The following is a 14,305-nucleotide window of genomic DNA, read 5'->3' on the forward strand; positions in this document are numbered from 1 at the left end:
CGGGGCTCGCGGGCTCGTCGGGCGGCGCGCGCGCGGCGTCGTCGTCCTCGGGCGCGCCCGCGGCCGCCGCGCGCGCGGCCGCCGCCGCGACCTCGGCGTCGACGGCCGCGGGCGGCACGCCGGCCTCGACGGCGGCGTCGGCCTTCGCCGCCGCGTCCGTGAGCTTGTGCCGGTACGCGGCGAGGGCCCGGCGGTAGCGGTCGTCCGCGCCGCGGACCGCGCGCTGCGTCGACACGCCGCGTTTCACGCACTCGGCCGCCGTCGCCGCGGCCTCGCCGCGCGCGGCGGCGAGGGGCCGCGCGACGTCCATGGCGACGTGGGCCGCGAGGTCGCCGTGCTGCTCCGACGACCCGCGCAGGTTCGACGCGACGCGCGCGAGCGCCTCGCGCGTCGGTACGTCCGCGCCGTCGTCCTCGGTCTGCAGCGCGGCCTCCAGACGGCCCGCGATGGCCGCGAGGCCCTGGGCGTAGGTCTTCTCCACGGCGGCGAGGTCCTTCATGGCGCGCGCGAGCTCGCCGCACTCGGTCTGCGCCTCGGCGCCGCGCCGCTTCACCGTCGACAGGGCGCCGACGAGGTGCGTCGCGTAGCTGAGCCCGAGGGCGACGACGGCGTCCGGCCCGTCGCTCGGCGACGGCGTCGGCGTGCGCGGCGACTTGTCGCTCGCCGGCGACGGGGTGACGGGCGGCGGCGCGCCGTCGGCGGCGGCGCCTTCCTGAGCCATTTCGGCTGCGCTCATGCTCGAGGTGGCCGGGCCAACGTCGACTGCTTGCCTCATCCGAGGCTGCCCGCGCCGCAGGCGCCTGCAGCGCCTCGACGCGCGATGCGCGGCTGCTAGAGTCGCAATCGCCGCTGCGTCGACGCAATGCGCGGGTCCTCCGTGCTGCCCTTCGCCGTCGGCCTCTGCGCCGGCTACGCCGTCTTCAGCATCGCGGCCCTGCACCGCGAAGCGGCGACGCGCGAGGTCGTCGCCGAGGCGGCGCGCGCGGCGGCGGCGGCGGAGCGCGCGGCGTCGGCGAGCGCCGCCGCGGCGAGCGCCGCGGAGCGCCACGAGAAGGCCGCGCTCGGCGCGTCGCTGCGCGCGCTCGCGGCCGCCGCGGGGCCGGGCCCGGCCGAGGAGGAGGACGACGCGCGCGCGTGCGGCGTCGCCGTGCCGGCGGCCATGCGCTACTGGGCCGACGCCGAGGTTCCGGCGCCGGCCGGCGCCGTGCCGGCCTACGACGTGGAGGCCTACCTCACCTTCGTGCCGGACTTCGGGGGCTGGAACAACGTGCGGCTGAGCCTCGAGACCGCGCTGGTCCTCGCGCGCGCGTCGGGCCGCGTGCTCGTGCTGCCGCCGGTGCAGAGCTACTACCTGCTGACGGCGTGCAAGGCCGCCGAGGGCGGCTGCGAGTACAGCCTCGCGGACTTCGCGCCGCCGCTCCTGGCCGCGCGGAGCCGCGCGCGCGTGATATCGTCCGAGGAGTTCTTCGCCGAAATCCTCCCGCGGCTCGCGGCGGAGGGGCGCCTCGCCGACGACGTCGAGTGGCCGCCGCGGAAGAAGGTGACGAACGCGGCGGCGCGGTGCACGCCGCGCCACAAGGCGACGGATAGCTGCTTCCCGCTCTACGAGTGGCTCGACGCGTCGTTCGTCGCGGATTTCGTGCCGGACACGGAGGGCGGCGTCGTCATCTTCGGCAAGGCCCGGGCGCAGCGCGTCTTTGGGGACGACTTCACGGAGGCGCGGGTGGCGAAGCTGCGCTACGACCCGCCGGAGTGGCGCCGCGACGGCCTGGCGCGGCTCTGGCGCGAACCCGTCGACGGCAGGGCAGGAAAAGGGTGATGCAACGTCGCTTCAACGTGAGTGTTCCGCGCGCGCGCGTTTCGGAAACAGCACCCACGCTTCGAGAGCGCTCCGAGAGATGATCGCTCGTCCAAAAATCAGCCGAAACGAGCGGAAAACGACCGAGATAGGAGCCTCTGAAGTTGGGAATGTCGCACTCTTGTCCTGCCCAGGTCGACGGCGACAAGGAGCTCCGGGACAACCGTTTGGCGCGGGCCGTGGTCCACCTGCGCACGGCGGGCTGGAAGACGCACGGCGCCGACGCGAAGCACGTCGACCGCGCCGGGCGGCTGCTGACGCCCTTCTACGCGTACGCGGCCGACGTGGACCCGGCGGCGAACAACTTCTACAAGCGGCTCGTGCGCGACGTCGTGCGCCACAGCGACGCCGTGACCTGCGCCGCGGCCGCCATCGTGACCTGGCTCGGGCGCATGGGCGGGCCCGCGGTGCCGGGTGCGGACGCGGCCTTTAGCAGCCTGCACGCGCGGATGAACGAGTTCCAGTTCGGCGAGAGCGGCAACCTGGCCGCGGAGACGCTGCGGGACGCCGTGGGGCGGTCCCTGGGCGCGCGCGAGGCGTTGTACGTGGCCACGGACGCGCCGGACCGCGCGACGTTCGACGCGATCCGCCACCGAGGGCACCGCGTCGTGCTCCTGTCGGACGCGATCCTCGCGTCGACGCGCGCGCGGCGCAACGCGACGGGCCCCCTGCCCCTCAAGTACGCCAAGGACTGGAACGGCGTGTCCATGACGCCCGCCGAGGCCGCCGCCGTCGCCGCCGTCGGCCGCAACGAGCACGGCCTCGTCGACGTGCTCGTCGCCGCCCAGGGCCGCGCGTTCACGGGGACGTGGTTCTCGACGCTGACGACGCACGTCCAGCGCATCCGCGGCTACGTCGGGCGGCCCGACGAGTCGACGTTCTTCTCCATGGCGACGCGCTGGGCCGCGTGCCAGCGGTGGGAGGAGCCGCGGCGGCCGTGGTACATGCGCGAGTTCCCGACGGCCTGGCGGGGCATCGCCGGCGACGACCAGCCGGGGCCGCGGCCGGGCGAGGGCGTCTACAACGGGCCCAAGGACGGCGTCGACTACCAGCAGAAGGGCTACCCCGCGGACGGCGCCGCGGCGGACCCGAGGACCCGGCCGTTCCCCGTCCGGCGATAAATTACTCGAGGAGCGTGAGCCCGAGCTCGCGGCGCTTCGCCGCTCGCCGCTGCGTCGCCGCCTTGAGCTCGGCGATCATGTCGGGCCCCCGGTCCGCCGCGAGCGGGTGGCCCCGCGCGGGGCCGCCCGCCTTCCGGAGGCCCGCCGGTGCCGGGCCGCCGGCGCCGAAGGGGTGCGCCGGGCGGCCGCCCGACTGCAGGTCGCGCGTCAGGGCCGCGATCTGGCCCGCCATGGCCTCCATGTCCTGCTGCATCTTCGCGACGCGCGCCTCCTGGACCGCGAGGCGCGCGGTGACCGACATCGACGCCGCGTCCGCGGGCGCCGCCGCGGCGCCGTCGGCGGCGCCGTCGGCGAGGAGGCCGCCGCCGAGGCCGCCGCCCGGCGGCGCCCGCTGGGCGCCGGCCGCGTGGCCCAGGACGAGCCGCTCGAGGGCCCGGACGCGCCTGTCGAGGCCGCCGACGGACGCTGTCGCCGCGCGCGACGCCGCGGCCGCGTCGAAGCGCGCGGCGAAGGCCGGCGGCGGCGGGGCCGCGGGCGCCGCCTCCTCCGGCGGCGGCGCGGCGACGGCCGCCTCCTCGAGACTCTGGACGCGGTCGAAGAGCAGCGCGAGCACCGCGCGGTCCTCGGAAGCGGAGCCGACGACGCCGCCCGCGGCCTCGGCCGCGGCCTCGACGGCCTCGACGCGCGACCCGAGCGGGCCCAGCTCGCCGGCGACCCACTCCTCGATGCCGCTCAGCAGGTTGACCATGTCGTCCTGGGCCGCGAGCTGGCCTATGATGGTTAAGTTTCGTCGCGGCTCTCCGTTTCTCTCGAAACCAATCGCGTTCCCGGAACCGACGTTGTTTCGTCGCAGCTCTTGGTTTCTCTCGAAACCAATCCCGTTCCCGGAACCGACATTGTTTCGTCGCGGCTCTCCGTTTCTCTCGAAACCAATCGCGTTCCCGGAACCGACGTTTGTTTCGTCGCGGCTCTCGGTTTCTCTCGAAACCAATCGCGTTCCCGGAACAGACGTCGCTCGAAGGGCGCCGGCGCGCGCCCGCGCCCTTCTCCGCCGCGAGCTCGTAGATGCGCCGCTTCGGCGCGAAGCCCGGCGCCGCGGAGCCGCCGCCGCCGTCGCCGGCGACGTAGTCGCCGGACTCGACCATGGCCTTGGCCGCGGCGCGCGCGGACGCGGCGTGCCTGCGGCGCGGGGGGGGCGTTGGAACGACGTCGGTGCGACCTCGGACGCGGCCCCCGCGCGCGTGGTCCGGCTCCGACTCCTCGAGCCGCGCGAAGGTCCGCTCGGCCTCGGGCGCGCGCCGCTCCTTGAGCAGGGCGAGCCCGAGGTTGTAGAGCGTCGTGCCTACCAAGCACGTCGGTAACGATGTTTCATCGTTTTCCCACCCCCAAAAATTCGTCGCGGATGCGGGACGCTGCGTGGAACCCTTGGGCGTGCGCCCCGCGGCGGCGGAGAGCAGCGGGATCGCGGCGCCAAAGTCGCCGCGCTGGCAGGCCGCGGCGCCCTCGCGCGCGTCGATCGTCGCGAGCGCGTCGTACGCCAGGCCGTAGTTCGGCGCGTACGCGATGAGCTCCTCGAAGGCCGCGCGCGCGGCGGCGAGGTCCTCGCACTTGAGGCACGCGACGCCGTAGTTGTAGTAGAGGCTCGTCGGCAGGTCCAGGCCCGCGGCGACGGCCTCGGCGAGCGCGGCGCGCGCGTCGGCCCAGCGGCCGGCCTTGCACAGGAGCTCGCCGAAGAGCGCGAGCGACGACCGGTCCTCGTCGCCGCCCGCGCGGAAGGCTTCGACGTGCGCGAGAGCCTCGCCGTAGCGGCCTAGCTTGTTGAGCATGACCGCCGCGTTGTAGCGCCAGGCGTCGTCGGCGTCGTCCGCGGCGCCTGCGGCCTCGAAGAGGCCCAGCGCTTCCGAGAACCTGCTCGCCTCCGCGGCCTTGACCGCGAGCGCGAGCAGCTGGGAGGCTTTCAACTGCCGCAGAATTCGTGTGGCGGCCTCGTTGGTGTCGTCGGCTTCCAGGGCCGCCTCCAGGGACGCGACGGCCTCGTCGAGGCGGCCCAATTGCTCGAGGCAGAGGCCCGCGTTGGCCAGGAGGGTGGACCTGGCGCGAGGCGCCGCGTCCTGCTGCTTCTCGAGCGCCTCCCGGAGCGTCGCGAGCGCCTCCTCCGGCTTGCCGTCCTTCAGCAGCTCGTTGGCCGTCGCGCTCGACATGGCGGACATGGCGGCCATTGCAATATTGCGCGAAGGCAGCCCCGCCCGCCTGCGGCATCGTTCACAGCTTGAACCAGCTGAAGTTGGCCGAGCCGAGGCATTCCCGGCCGGCGCACCGACTCTGAAGCGCGTCGACGCGACGCAAAAAAGTCTGAGAGCGTTCTCGCAACGTACGAGACACGCAAAACACGCAATCATGCCTTCCACGCGCCTCCGCCTGCTCCTCGTCCTCGTCCTCGCTCGGAACAGCTACGCGCTCGTCACGCCGATGAATTCGAGGACGTTACAACGTTCAACGACCTCGCCGCTTCGGCGCACGGCCGCGCCTTCCTTCGAGCAGATCATACCGACGCTCGCCGACGTCCTGCCGCCGCAGCGGACGCTCTCGAAAGCGGCTAGACGCCGCGGGCCGCAAGTGCTGCGAAAGCGCGACGCGGACATCGCCTCGGCGAGTGTTCTGATCGCCGCGGCCGTCGTGCGCGCGGCCCCCGCGGTCGCGCCGCTGGTGCTCTTGGGCGGCGTCGCCGTCGTCTTTCGGCGGCCCATCGCGCGCACCGCCCGGCTCTTCCTCAGCAAGCGACCGCCGGTCCTCGGCCGCGGGCCGTCGGCGCGCCTCCGCGAGGGCGAGGAGCTCATCGACGTCAAGGGCGCCTTCGAGGGGCGCCTCGACTTCATGCATAGGGTCGTCAACAGCTACGCGGACGTGCCCCTCGTCGACCTCGCGTCGTCCGGCGGCGACGTCTCGGGCGCGGCGGCCGCCGGGGACCGCGCGTTGGCGCGCCGCGGCTAGGCTAAGACGCGATCGAAACGTACCCTATGAGCGCGCCGGCGCGCCGCGGCTGGGCTAAGACGCGATCGACACGCGCCCTACCAGCGCGCCGCGGCTCGGCTCAGACTCCATCGACCTACCACGTGTTACCCTTGCCGAAGTCCGGGCCGAGCTTGAACATGAAGAAGCTGCCGCACTTGGCCTTCTTGCCGATGAAGCCCTCGGCCTTCGCGGTCATGTACGGCCCGCCGAAGTCCGCCACGGCCCAGTCCGGGCCGAAGCTCGAGACGCAGGGCACGAGGACGGGCGCCGCTGCCCAGGCGTGGTTCACGGACGCGGCCTTGCCCGCGAGGACGCAGCGAGTGACGTTCGCGACGACCGTCGCCGCCGTCGCCTCCGCGTGCTGCACGCCGGACGGCGGCACGAAGCGGTTCTTCGGCGTTTCGACGCACTCGCCGACGGCGAAGACGGAGTAGGCGCCCTTGACGGCGAGCGTGCCCTCCGTGACGACGCCGCCCGCGGGGCCCGCGGCGTCCGGGAACTCGTCGGCGACGAGCGCCGCGGCGCGGTGCGTCGTGCCCGTGCAGTCCAGGTAGCAGTCGCACTCCAGGACCTCGTCCCCCGCCGTGACCGCGCCGGCCGCGTCCCGCGCGCAGCGCCCGGCGACGCGCGTCACGCCGAGCTCCGCGAGCGCGCCGTCCGTCGCGTCCCGCAGCTTCTGCGAGCCGCCGGCCGTCGCGCCGACGAGCGTCACCTTCTTCTCCGGGAATTTCGAGCGGATCTCTCCCGCGACCTCGCAGCCGACGAGCCCCGCGCCGGCGACGACGACGCTCGCCGCCCGCTCGATCTCGCCCGCGACGGACGCGTAGGCCGCGGCGCGCGCCTCGGCCGTTTCCTCGTCGCCCTTCCAGACGGATCCGTAGCCCTTGCCCACGGCGACGACGACGGCCTGCGCCTCGAGGGAAACGCCGCCTTCTAACGTCACGCCGCCGTCGCGCACGGCGGCGACCTTGCCCTTGACGAAGCAGACGCCGAGGTGCTCGCAGATCTTCGCGTAGGGCGGCGTGTAGTCCGCCGCCTCGTCCGGCGCGACGACGAGTCGCGGCGCCGCGATGCAGTAGTCCCAGTAGTCCTTGTTGTCGACGAGCGTCACGGTCACGCCCGCGGCGGACAAATCCCGCGCGACGGTGAGGCCGGCGTAGCCGCCGCCGACGACGATGCACTGGCCCTGCACCTCGCGGCAGAAGAAGCCAAAGTCCATGGCGGTCGGCGGGCAAGCGGCCTGCGACCTCGCGACGCAGCCTGTGACGTCGGCGCGATCTCTAAGCTGCGACGGTCGGAGACCACAGCCTATGACGTTCGCGACGCGAACACGAGCAGCTCACGTAGCAACCTCGCGACGTAGCAGCAGATCCCACGGCGGGGTAGAGTGGAGCCGGAAAGATGCACCAGTGTTGCCTCTCCCTCTCGGGGCAGCGTCGTCTGGAGCCACGAAAAGCCATGGGCTACTACCAGCGCCCGCTGCTGGACAAGCCGCAGGGCGTGCACGAGGTGAGCACGTGGCAGGAGTACGAGCGGTGGAAGGCGAGCAACACGCAGAAGGTCGAGGACCGGCCCTGCCAGGCCATCATCGCCGTGAGCGAGGCGTCGACGCTGCGCCTCGTCGACGAGGCCTGCGGGCTGCCCTGGGCCATGCGCATCGCCTGCGAGATCCCGCCGGACTTCGACGACGGCGAGGAGCTCAACGCGTGCCTCATCCAGCCCGCGGCCTGCGCCTTCGGGAAGACGCCGTCCGTCGACGTGCAAAAAGGTCTGGACGCGGAGCGCGACGAGGTGAGAGCGGCCATGGAGTCCATCGGGTGCACGGCCTTCAAGCGCGTGCCCATCGGCGGCCTCGGCCCGGCGAAGGACGACCACCTCGCCTTCCTCGAGCGCGCGCACGTCATCCTCATCGGCGGCGGCGTCGCCGGCGCGACGGCCGCGGAGCTGAGCCTGGGCGCCTGGGAGGTCTACGGCTTCTTCACGCGCTTCAGCATCGACGAGTCCATCAAGTGGCGCCACTTCCAGGGCGCCGTGCTCGTCGGCGTCGGGCCCGGGGCGTCCGTCTTCAGCGGGCGGGTCTGGCACGTCGACGAGACCGTCAAGGGGCTCGAGGACCACGAGCCGCGAAAATTAGAATCGCGGGACGCCATGACCATGTTCGGCGGCAAGCAGATGATCGTCGCGCCGGGGTTCATCGTGGACGAGGCCATGGCGTCCGTGAAGCGCTGGGGCGAGCCCGACCTGCCGCTGACGCAGCTCGGCAACGTGCCGTCGGTCTTCGGCCTGCTGGAGCGGTCGGCGATCGTCCTCAACACGGACGGCACGGTGGAGCCGAGCCGGGGCTACGTGACCTTCTCGCGCTGGGACTTCCGGCGGAACCGCGCGCGCGAGACGATCTTCGCGCCGCCGCCGCGCGGCGTGCTCGAGGTCGTCACGAAGAAGCGATTGCGCGCGCGGCACCGCGACTACGGCTCCGGCGTGAAACAAAACACCATAATCGACGACGACTCCGACGACGACGACGGCGGCGATCGCGACGACGCCGCCGAGGCCGCGCGCGTCGCCGCGGCCGCGGTCGCGCGGCAGAGAGTGGAAATCGCGCTCGCGCGCGCGCGCGCGCTCGCGCGCGGCGGCGACTACCGCGGCGCGCTGGCCTCGGCGGGCGACGCCGTGGACGGCGCCTTCCGCGGCGCCGCGGCGCTTGAGTGCTTCGGGGGCCGCGCACAGCACAAAGCCCGGGCCTACGAGAGCCTCGCGCGACGCGCCCACGCGGCCGAGAAGCTCCTCAAGCCGCCGGCGGCGCCCGGCGCGCCGCCGCCGCCGCCGCCGGACGACGCGGCGGAGCTCCTGGATCTCGTCGCCGGCGACCTGGCGCTCAACGCGCTGCTCTACCCGAAGGACGCGAAGGCGACCGCGAAGGCGGCCGCGGCGCGCGACCGCGCGGCCGCGGCGCGCCGGGCCCGGACGGCGGACGACGTCGACGCGGCCGCCGCGCTCGACGCGCGGGACGTGCACGGCAGCTGGCGCGTCGCCAAGGCCCTCGCGAAGCGCGCGGCGCTCGCGAACCTCGCGACGCTCGAGCTCGCGGGCGCGGCGTTCGGACCGACGCTCGCGGCCGCGTTCGCCGAGGGCCTCCGCGGCGCGGCGGCCCTCCTCGTGGTGGACCTGCGCGACACGCGGTGCCGCGACGCGGGGCTCATCGCGCTCGCGCCGGCCCTGCGGGCGCTCCCGGCGCTCGAGAGCCTCGACGTCGGCGACAACGGCCTCACGGACGCGAGCGCCGCGCCTCTCTCCGGCGCCTGGCCGGGCCTCATGGCCCTCAAGCTCGCGGGCAACGCCTTCGCCGACGCGGCGCCCGAGCCGGCGTCGCCCTACCTCGAGATCTTGGACCTCTCGCGCAACGCGCTCGGCGCGGCGCGGTCGCCGGGCGTCAACGCCGTCGCCGCGTGGCTCGCGTCCCCGGGCGCCGCGCCGCTCCGCGCGCTCGACCTCGGGAGCAACGCCCTCACCATGCGCCACGTCGAGCGCCTCCTCAACGCGGCCCTCAAGGCGCCCGAGCTCCGCACGCTCGACCTCCGCGGCTGCCGGTCGACGCCCGCGCTCGCGACGTCCGTCGCGCGCCGGACGCGCTTCACGCGCCTCGACGTGCTCCTCGGCGACGCGCCCAAGTCGAAGCGGGCGAGCCCCGAGTAATATACGGGTGATCCTACTTACCGAGGGCCTTGTCCATCTTCGCCGCGGTGCCCTTGAGGACGACGAGCTCCTTCTTGGATCGCGCGATGTACGTCGCGGCGCTGTTCTCGCTCGGCTTGCCGCTGCCGCCGGCGAAGTTGCTGCTGTAGGCCATGCCGTCGACGCGGCCCACGCCGAGCATGAACTCCTCGAGCGCGTCCGCGAACTCGGCGGGGTCCTCGGCCTCGCCGAGCAGCTTCTGGCACGCCTTCTCGATCTGGAACAGCGGCGACGTCGTGCCCACCGTGCCGAGCCGCCGCCGGATGCCGTCGCCGCCGCCCTGGATGGCGTCGAAGTCGCTGACGATGGCGTCGAGCTCCTTGAGGGCCGCGTTCCACTGCGCCCGCGCCGCGCTCTCGGCGAGCGCAGGCCTCGGCAGCGTCGCCGTCGAGAGGGCGGCGAAGGCGGCGGCGACGTCGCGGCGGCTCACGCTTTTGGGAGCTGCGGCATGGCTTTTGGGAGCTGCGAGGTTGCTTTTGGGAGCTGCGAGGTTCAACGCGCTCGCGAGGACCGCGAGCGCGAGGACCAAAATCGGAGCTCTCACCATGCTCAAGCTCGATCGATCGCGTCGGTGCACTTTGGAGAGCCAGGCCGACGTTGAAGGAGACGCAGCCCCTCGGGAGAGCATGGCCGTCACGCGATGGAGAATGCGATGCTGATGTGATGGCCGAGGATGATGAAATCTGGAGAGACGACGATGGCGAGGTGCTGGAGACCGTCGATCTCTCGTCGACGCCGCCGGCCGCATCGAGCGAGTGGCCGAAGCCGCTGCCGGTGCCGCGGGAGCCGGGCTTCCCGGCGCAGCCGCCGGTCCTCGCGGCGACGCCGCGGAAGCGCCGCGCGGCATCTCTGGCGCTATCGCCGACGGCCGAGCACTTCTTCCACGACGCCGACGACGACGAGGACGAGGAGGACGAGGATGACGAACCGGACGACGGAGCCGCCGCGGCGCGAATCTCCGACGGAGCCGCGGCGCGAAGCTCCGACACGGCGCCGACCGCGCAACTCCCCGCCGAGGCCGCGACGCCCGGCCCGTCGACGCCGCCGCCGAGGACCCGCGAGAGCCGGGCGTCCGCGGCGCGGAGCAGCCTCGCGGAGGAGGAGGACGACGACGCCGGGAGCGACTTTAGCTGGGGCGACGGCGACGACGACGGCGGCGAGCGCGCGCCGTCGCCGCGGGTCGCGCGGAGCGCGAGCGACCCGGGCCTCGCCGTGCGCCGGCGGAGCTGGCTCAGCGACCCGGAGAACGCGCGGCCGGCGCCCGGCGGCGACCGGCGGCCGTCGCTCCCGCCCGGCGCGGCGCCCATCTTCGTGAACACGGCCTTCGTCTAGGCCCGAGTAAAAAACATGTAAAAACCTTACACGGCCCCCGCCGCCAGGAACACGAAAAAGACGGCGATGGCGACGAGGACGCCGACCGCGAGCTTCGTCGTCGCCGCGCCGACGGAGAACTTGCGCTTGAGCTCGACGCCGAAGGTGTGGAACTGGGTCACGACGAGCAACAACTGCTCGTCGCCGTCGAGCACGGGCCGCTGCTGGACCTGCTCGTCGTCCCAGGTCACGGGCAGCTCGAGCCTCGCGAGCGGTCCGCCGTGGTCCAAGTCGTAGACCGCGACGGCGTCGCTGCCGACGAGGATGAGCTCGCGGCGGCTCAGGGGCGCGAGGTAGCCGCCCTTGCGGTGGTCCGCCCACGTCGGCCCGTGGCGCGTCTGCCAGCGGTAGTCGCCCGCGGCGTCGACGCGCGTGAGCACGCCGCGGCTCACGGCGAAGACCATGTCGCGGCCCTCGAGTTTCAGGGGCGGCGCGCTGTGGACGCGGCGCTGCTTCCACCTGGACCGGCTCCGGTCCTGGCGCCGCTTCGCCGAGTCGCGCTCGACGCCGCGGTCGTGGCAGAGCGACGCCTCGAAGAACCGCTCGACGGGCGCGAGGCCGCGGACGCCGACGGCCGCGCAGGCCGCGACGTCCGACGTCTCCGACTTGCGGTGCCGCGGCGGCGAGCTGTCGAAGTCGACGCAGGCGATCGAGTCCGCCGCGCCGTCGCCGTCGACGTCGTCGACGAGCGCGCGCGCGGGCAGCGGCGCGCGCGCGGCGTGCGCGCCGCTCGCCGCGTCCCAGAAGTCGAGGCCGAAGGGGCCCCGGGACACGTAGAGGCTCGCATTCGACGGCGACGGACCCACGGCCGTGTCCTCGGCGCCGCCCCAGTAGAAGGGCAGGTGCGCCGCCGCGAGCGCCTCGAGCGCGTCGCCGCCGGGCGCGCGGTACGCCTGCTCGCCGGCGACGCGCCAAAAGTCCGCGTCCGCCTCCCAGGAGCTCCGCGGCGGCGACCCGCCGCGGTCGCCGTCGGGCTCGGGCGCAAAGGCCACGGCCCAGGCCGGCGCGCCCCGCCGGCCCGCCGCGAGCCGCGCGAGCCGCGACCGGCCGTCGGAGCCGTGGACGGCGACGACGACGGCCTCGGGCTCGAGCGCCAAACCCACGGACGGCGGCAGGGGCGCGTCGTCGAACCAGGCCGCGTCGAGCTGCGTCGACCAGAGTTCGCGCAGCGTGGCGCCGTCAAGGCACGCGCACGCGCCGGCCGCGTCGACGGTTATTACGACGGTCTCGCCGCGGACGGCGCCCGCCGCGAGCGCGAGCAGCGGCGCGCCGCCGAGCGCCCGCTCCGCGAGGGGCGCGAGCGCGGGCTTGCCCGACCGGCGCTCGTAGAGCTTCACGCCGCTCGGCGCCTCGGCGCCGTCGCGGTCCGCGTGCCACGGCAGCGCGACGCGATCGTCGCCGACGAACGCGGGCCGCGCGACGGTCCGCGGCCACCGCGCGCTGCCGAGGCCGCCGCGGCTGCTGTGCGCCAGCTTCCACTTGACGCTGAGGCTGTGCTCGCTCCAGCCGGGGATGACGGCGAGCAGCGCCGCGAGGCCCGCGCAGCCGATGACGACGTCGCGCCGCGGGATGTGCGCGTGCCAGGCGACCTCCGCCGGCGCGGCGGCGAGGCGCTTGCGGGATGCGCCCATGGCTCCTGTGTTGGTGTCGTGGTTGGTGTCGCGTTTGGTGGTGGTCGGCGCAGCGCAAGGCGCGCTGCAGGCGCGCGACGCCGGCGGCGGCGGGGACACAATTGCCACAGCGAGTTCGCTGATCTTGACGGCAACGAGCAGCTCGCTATCTTGAGGCAACGCAGCCTCGGTCGACGGCCTCGCTTGGAGCGCGCGCGCGCGTCTCGCGGAGCGCGGACGCGCATAGAACGGAGCTCCGCGCACATCTTTTATGAACCGCAGAACCGCGAAAGGGTCCTTCAGCGACGACCTCGCGTCGCTCGAGGCCGGCGGCGACAAGGACATGGCCAAGGGCCCGGGCTTCCTGCGGAAGAACTGGATGCTCGTCGGCGTCGCCTGCGCCATCGTCGCCGCCAAGGTGGACCCGTCCATCGGCGCGAAGACGGGGCCGCTCCACCCGGACGTCACGGTGAAGTACGGTGCTGTCTTCCTCATCTTCTTCCTCTCCGGCGTCGCGCTGAAGCCGCGGCAGCTCGCGGGCGCCGTCGCGAACCTGCCGCTCCACGCGCTGATCCAGGGCTTCACGCTGGGCCTCGTGCCGCTCGTCGTGACGTTCATCGTCGCGCCGACGCTGCGGGCCGCGTCGTTCCACCGGTGGCTGCTGCAGGGCGTCGTCGCGGTGAGCTGCATGCCGCCGCCCGTGTCGTCGGCGGTGATCCTGACCAAGGCCGCCGGCGGCAACGAGGCCGCGGCCATCTTCAACAGCGCCTTCGGGTCGCTCCTGGGCGTCTTCGTGACGCCGATCGAGCTCGTGCTCGCCGTCGAGAGCGGCGGGTCCGCGCAGAGCGCGGGCGCCGCGGGCGAGTTCTACGAGACGCTGCTGCGCGTCTTCCGCCAGCTCTTCGTGACCGTGCTCGTGCCCCTGGCCTGCGGCCAGCTCGCGCGGCCGCGGCTCGAGGCGTGGCTCGAGCGCGCGAAGCCGCCGCTCTCGGAGGTCGGCCAGTGCACGCTGCTCCTCATCATCTACACGACGTTCTGCGACTCCTTCGGCGCCGCCGCGGGGAAGCAGGCCCAGAGCCGGGCCGCCATGGCCGCGACGGCCGTCGTCGTCGTCGCGCTCCAGGGCCTCTTCATGGCCGCGCTCTTCTTCGTGACGACGTCGACGGCGCTCTGGCAGAAGCCGTTCCCGCCGGGCGACGTCATCTGCGCCGTCTTCTGCGCGTCCCACAAGTCGCTCACGCTCGGCATCCCCGTGCTCCGCATCGTCTTCCCGGACCACCCCTACCTCCCCATGCTCAGCGCGCCGCTCCTCATGTACCACCCGATCCAGATCGTCCTCGGCGGCCTCCTCGTCCCCTCCATACGGAGCTGGGCCGACCGCGTCGCCGCCGCCCAGAAGCTCGGCGACGCCGAGACCGTGTAATCTCCAGGGAGGGAGCCCGAGTCTGTCTGACGGTCGTGCGCCGGACCGCGGCGTCGCGAAACGGCGGCCGGCCTCGCCGTCGGAGTCCCCCCGCCGCTCGGGGTGCCCGGCGCGTCCCGGCCGGCGTCCCCCTGGGGCGTCAGCCCGCGCCGCCAGGCCCACAAATATCGCAGTTCAA

General features: G+C 73.8%; 2 protein-coding genes across 2 annotated transcripts; both read left to right on the forward strand.

Moving 5' to 3' along the window:
- Positions 1-8,199: 8,199 nt before the first annotated feature.
- AURANDRAFT_63703 (hypothetical protein) lies at positions 8,200-11,055 on the forward strand (the record flags this gene model as incomplete). The annotated part of the gene is made up of 2 exons (XM_009037961.1): positions 8,200-9,680; positions 10,776-11,055. The coding sequence occupies 2 exons, from the start codon at positions 8,200-8,202 to the stop codon at positions 11,053-11,055; spliced, it is 1,761 nt and encodes a 586-aa protein (XP_009036209.1).
- Positions 11,056-13,047: 1,992 nt separating this feature from the next.
- AURANDRAFT_25029 (hypothetical protein) lies at positions 13,048-14,127 on the forward strand (the record flags this gene model as incomplete). Its single annotated transcript, XM_009037962.1, has 1 exon — positions 13,048-14,127. One exon carries the CDS (start codon positions 13,048-13,050, stop codon positions 14,125-14,127), a length of 1,080 nt encoding a protein of 359 aa, XP_009036210.1.
- Positions 14,128-14,305: the final 178 nt, after the last annotated feature.

Source organism: Aureococcus anophagefferens, assembly GCF_000186865.1.
Source record: "Aureococcus anophagefferens unplaced genomic scaffold AURANscaffold_7, whole genome shotgun sequence".
Taxonomy (NCBI): domain Eukaryota; class Pelagophyceae; order Pelagomonadales; family Pelagomonadaceae; genus Aureococcus; species Aureococcus anophagefferens.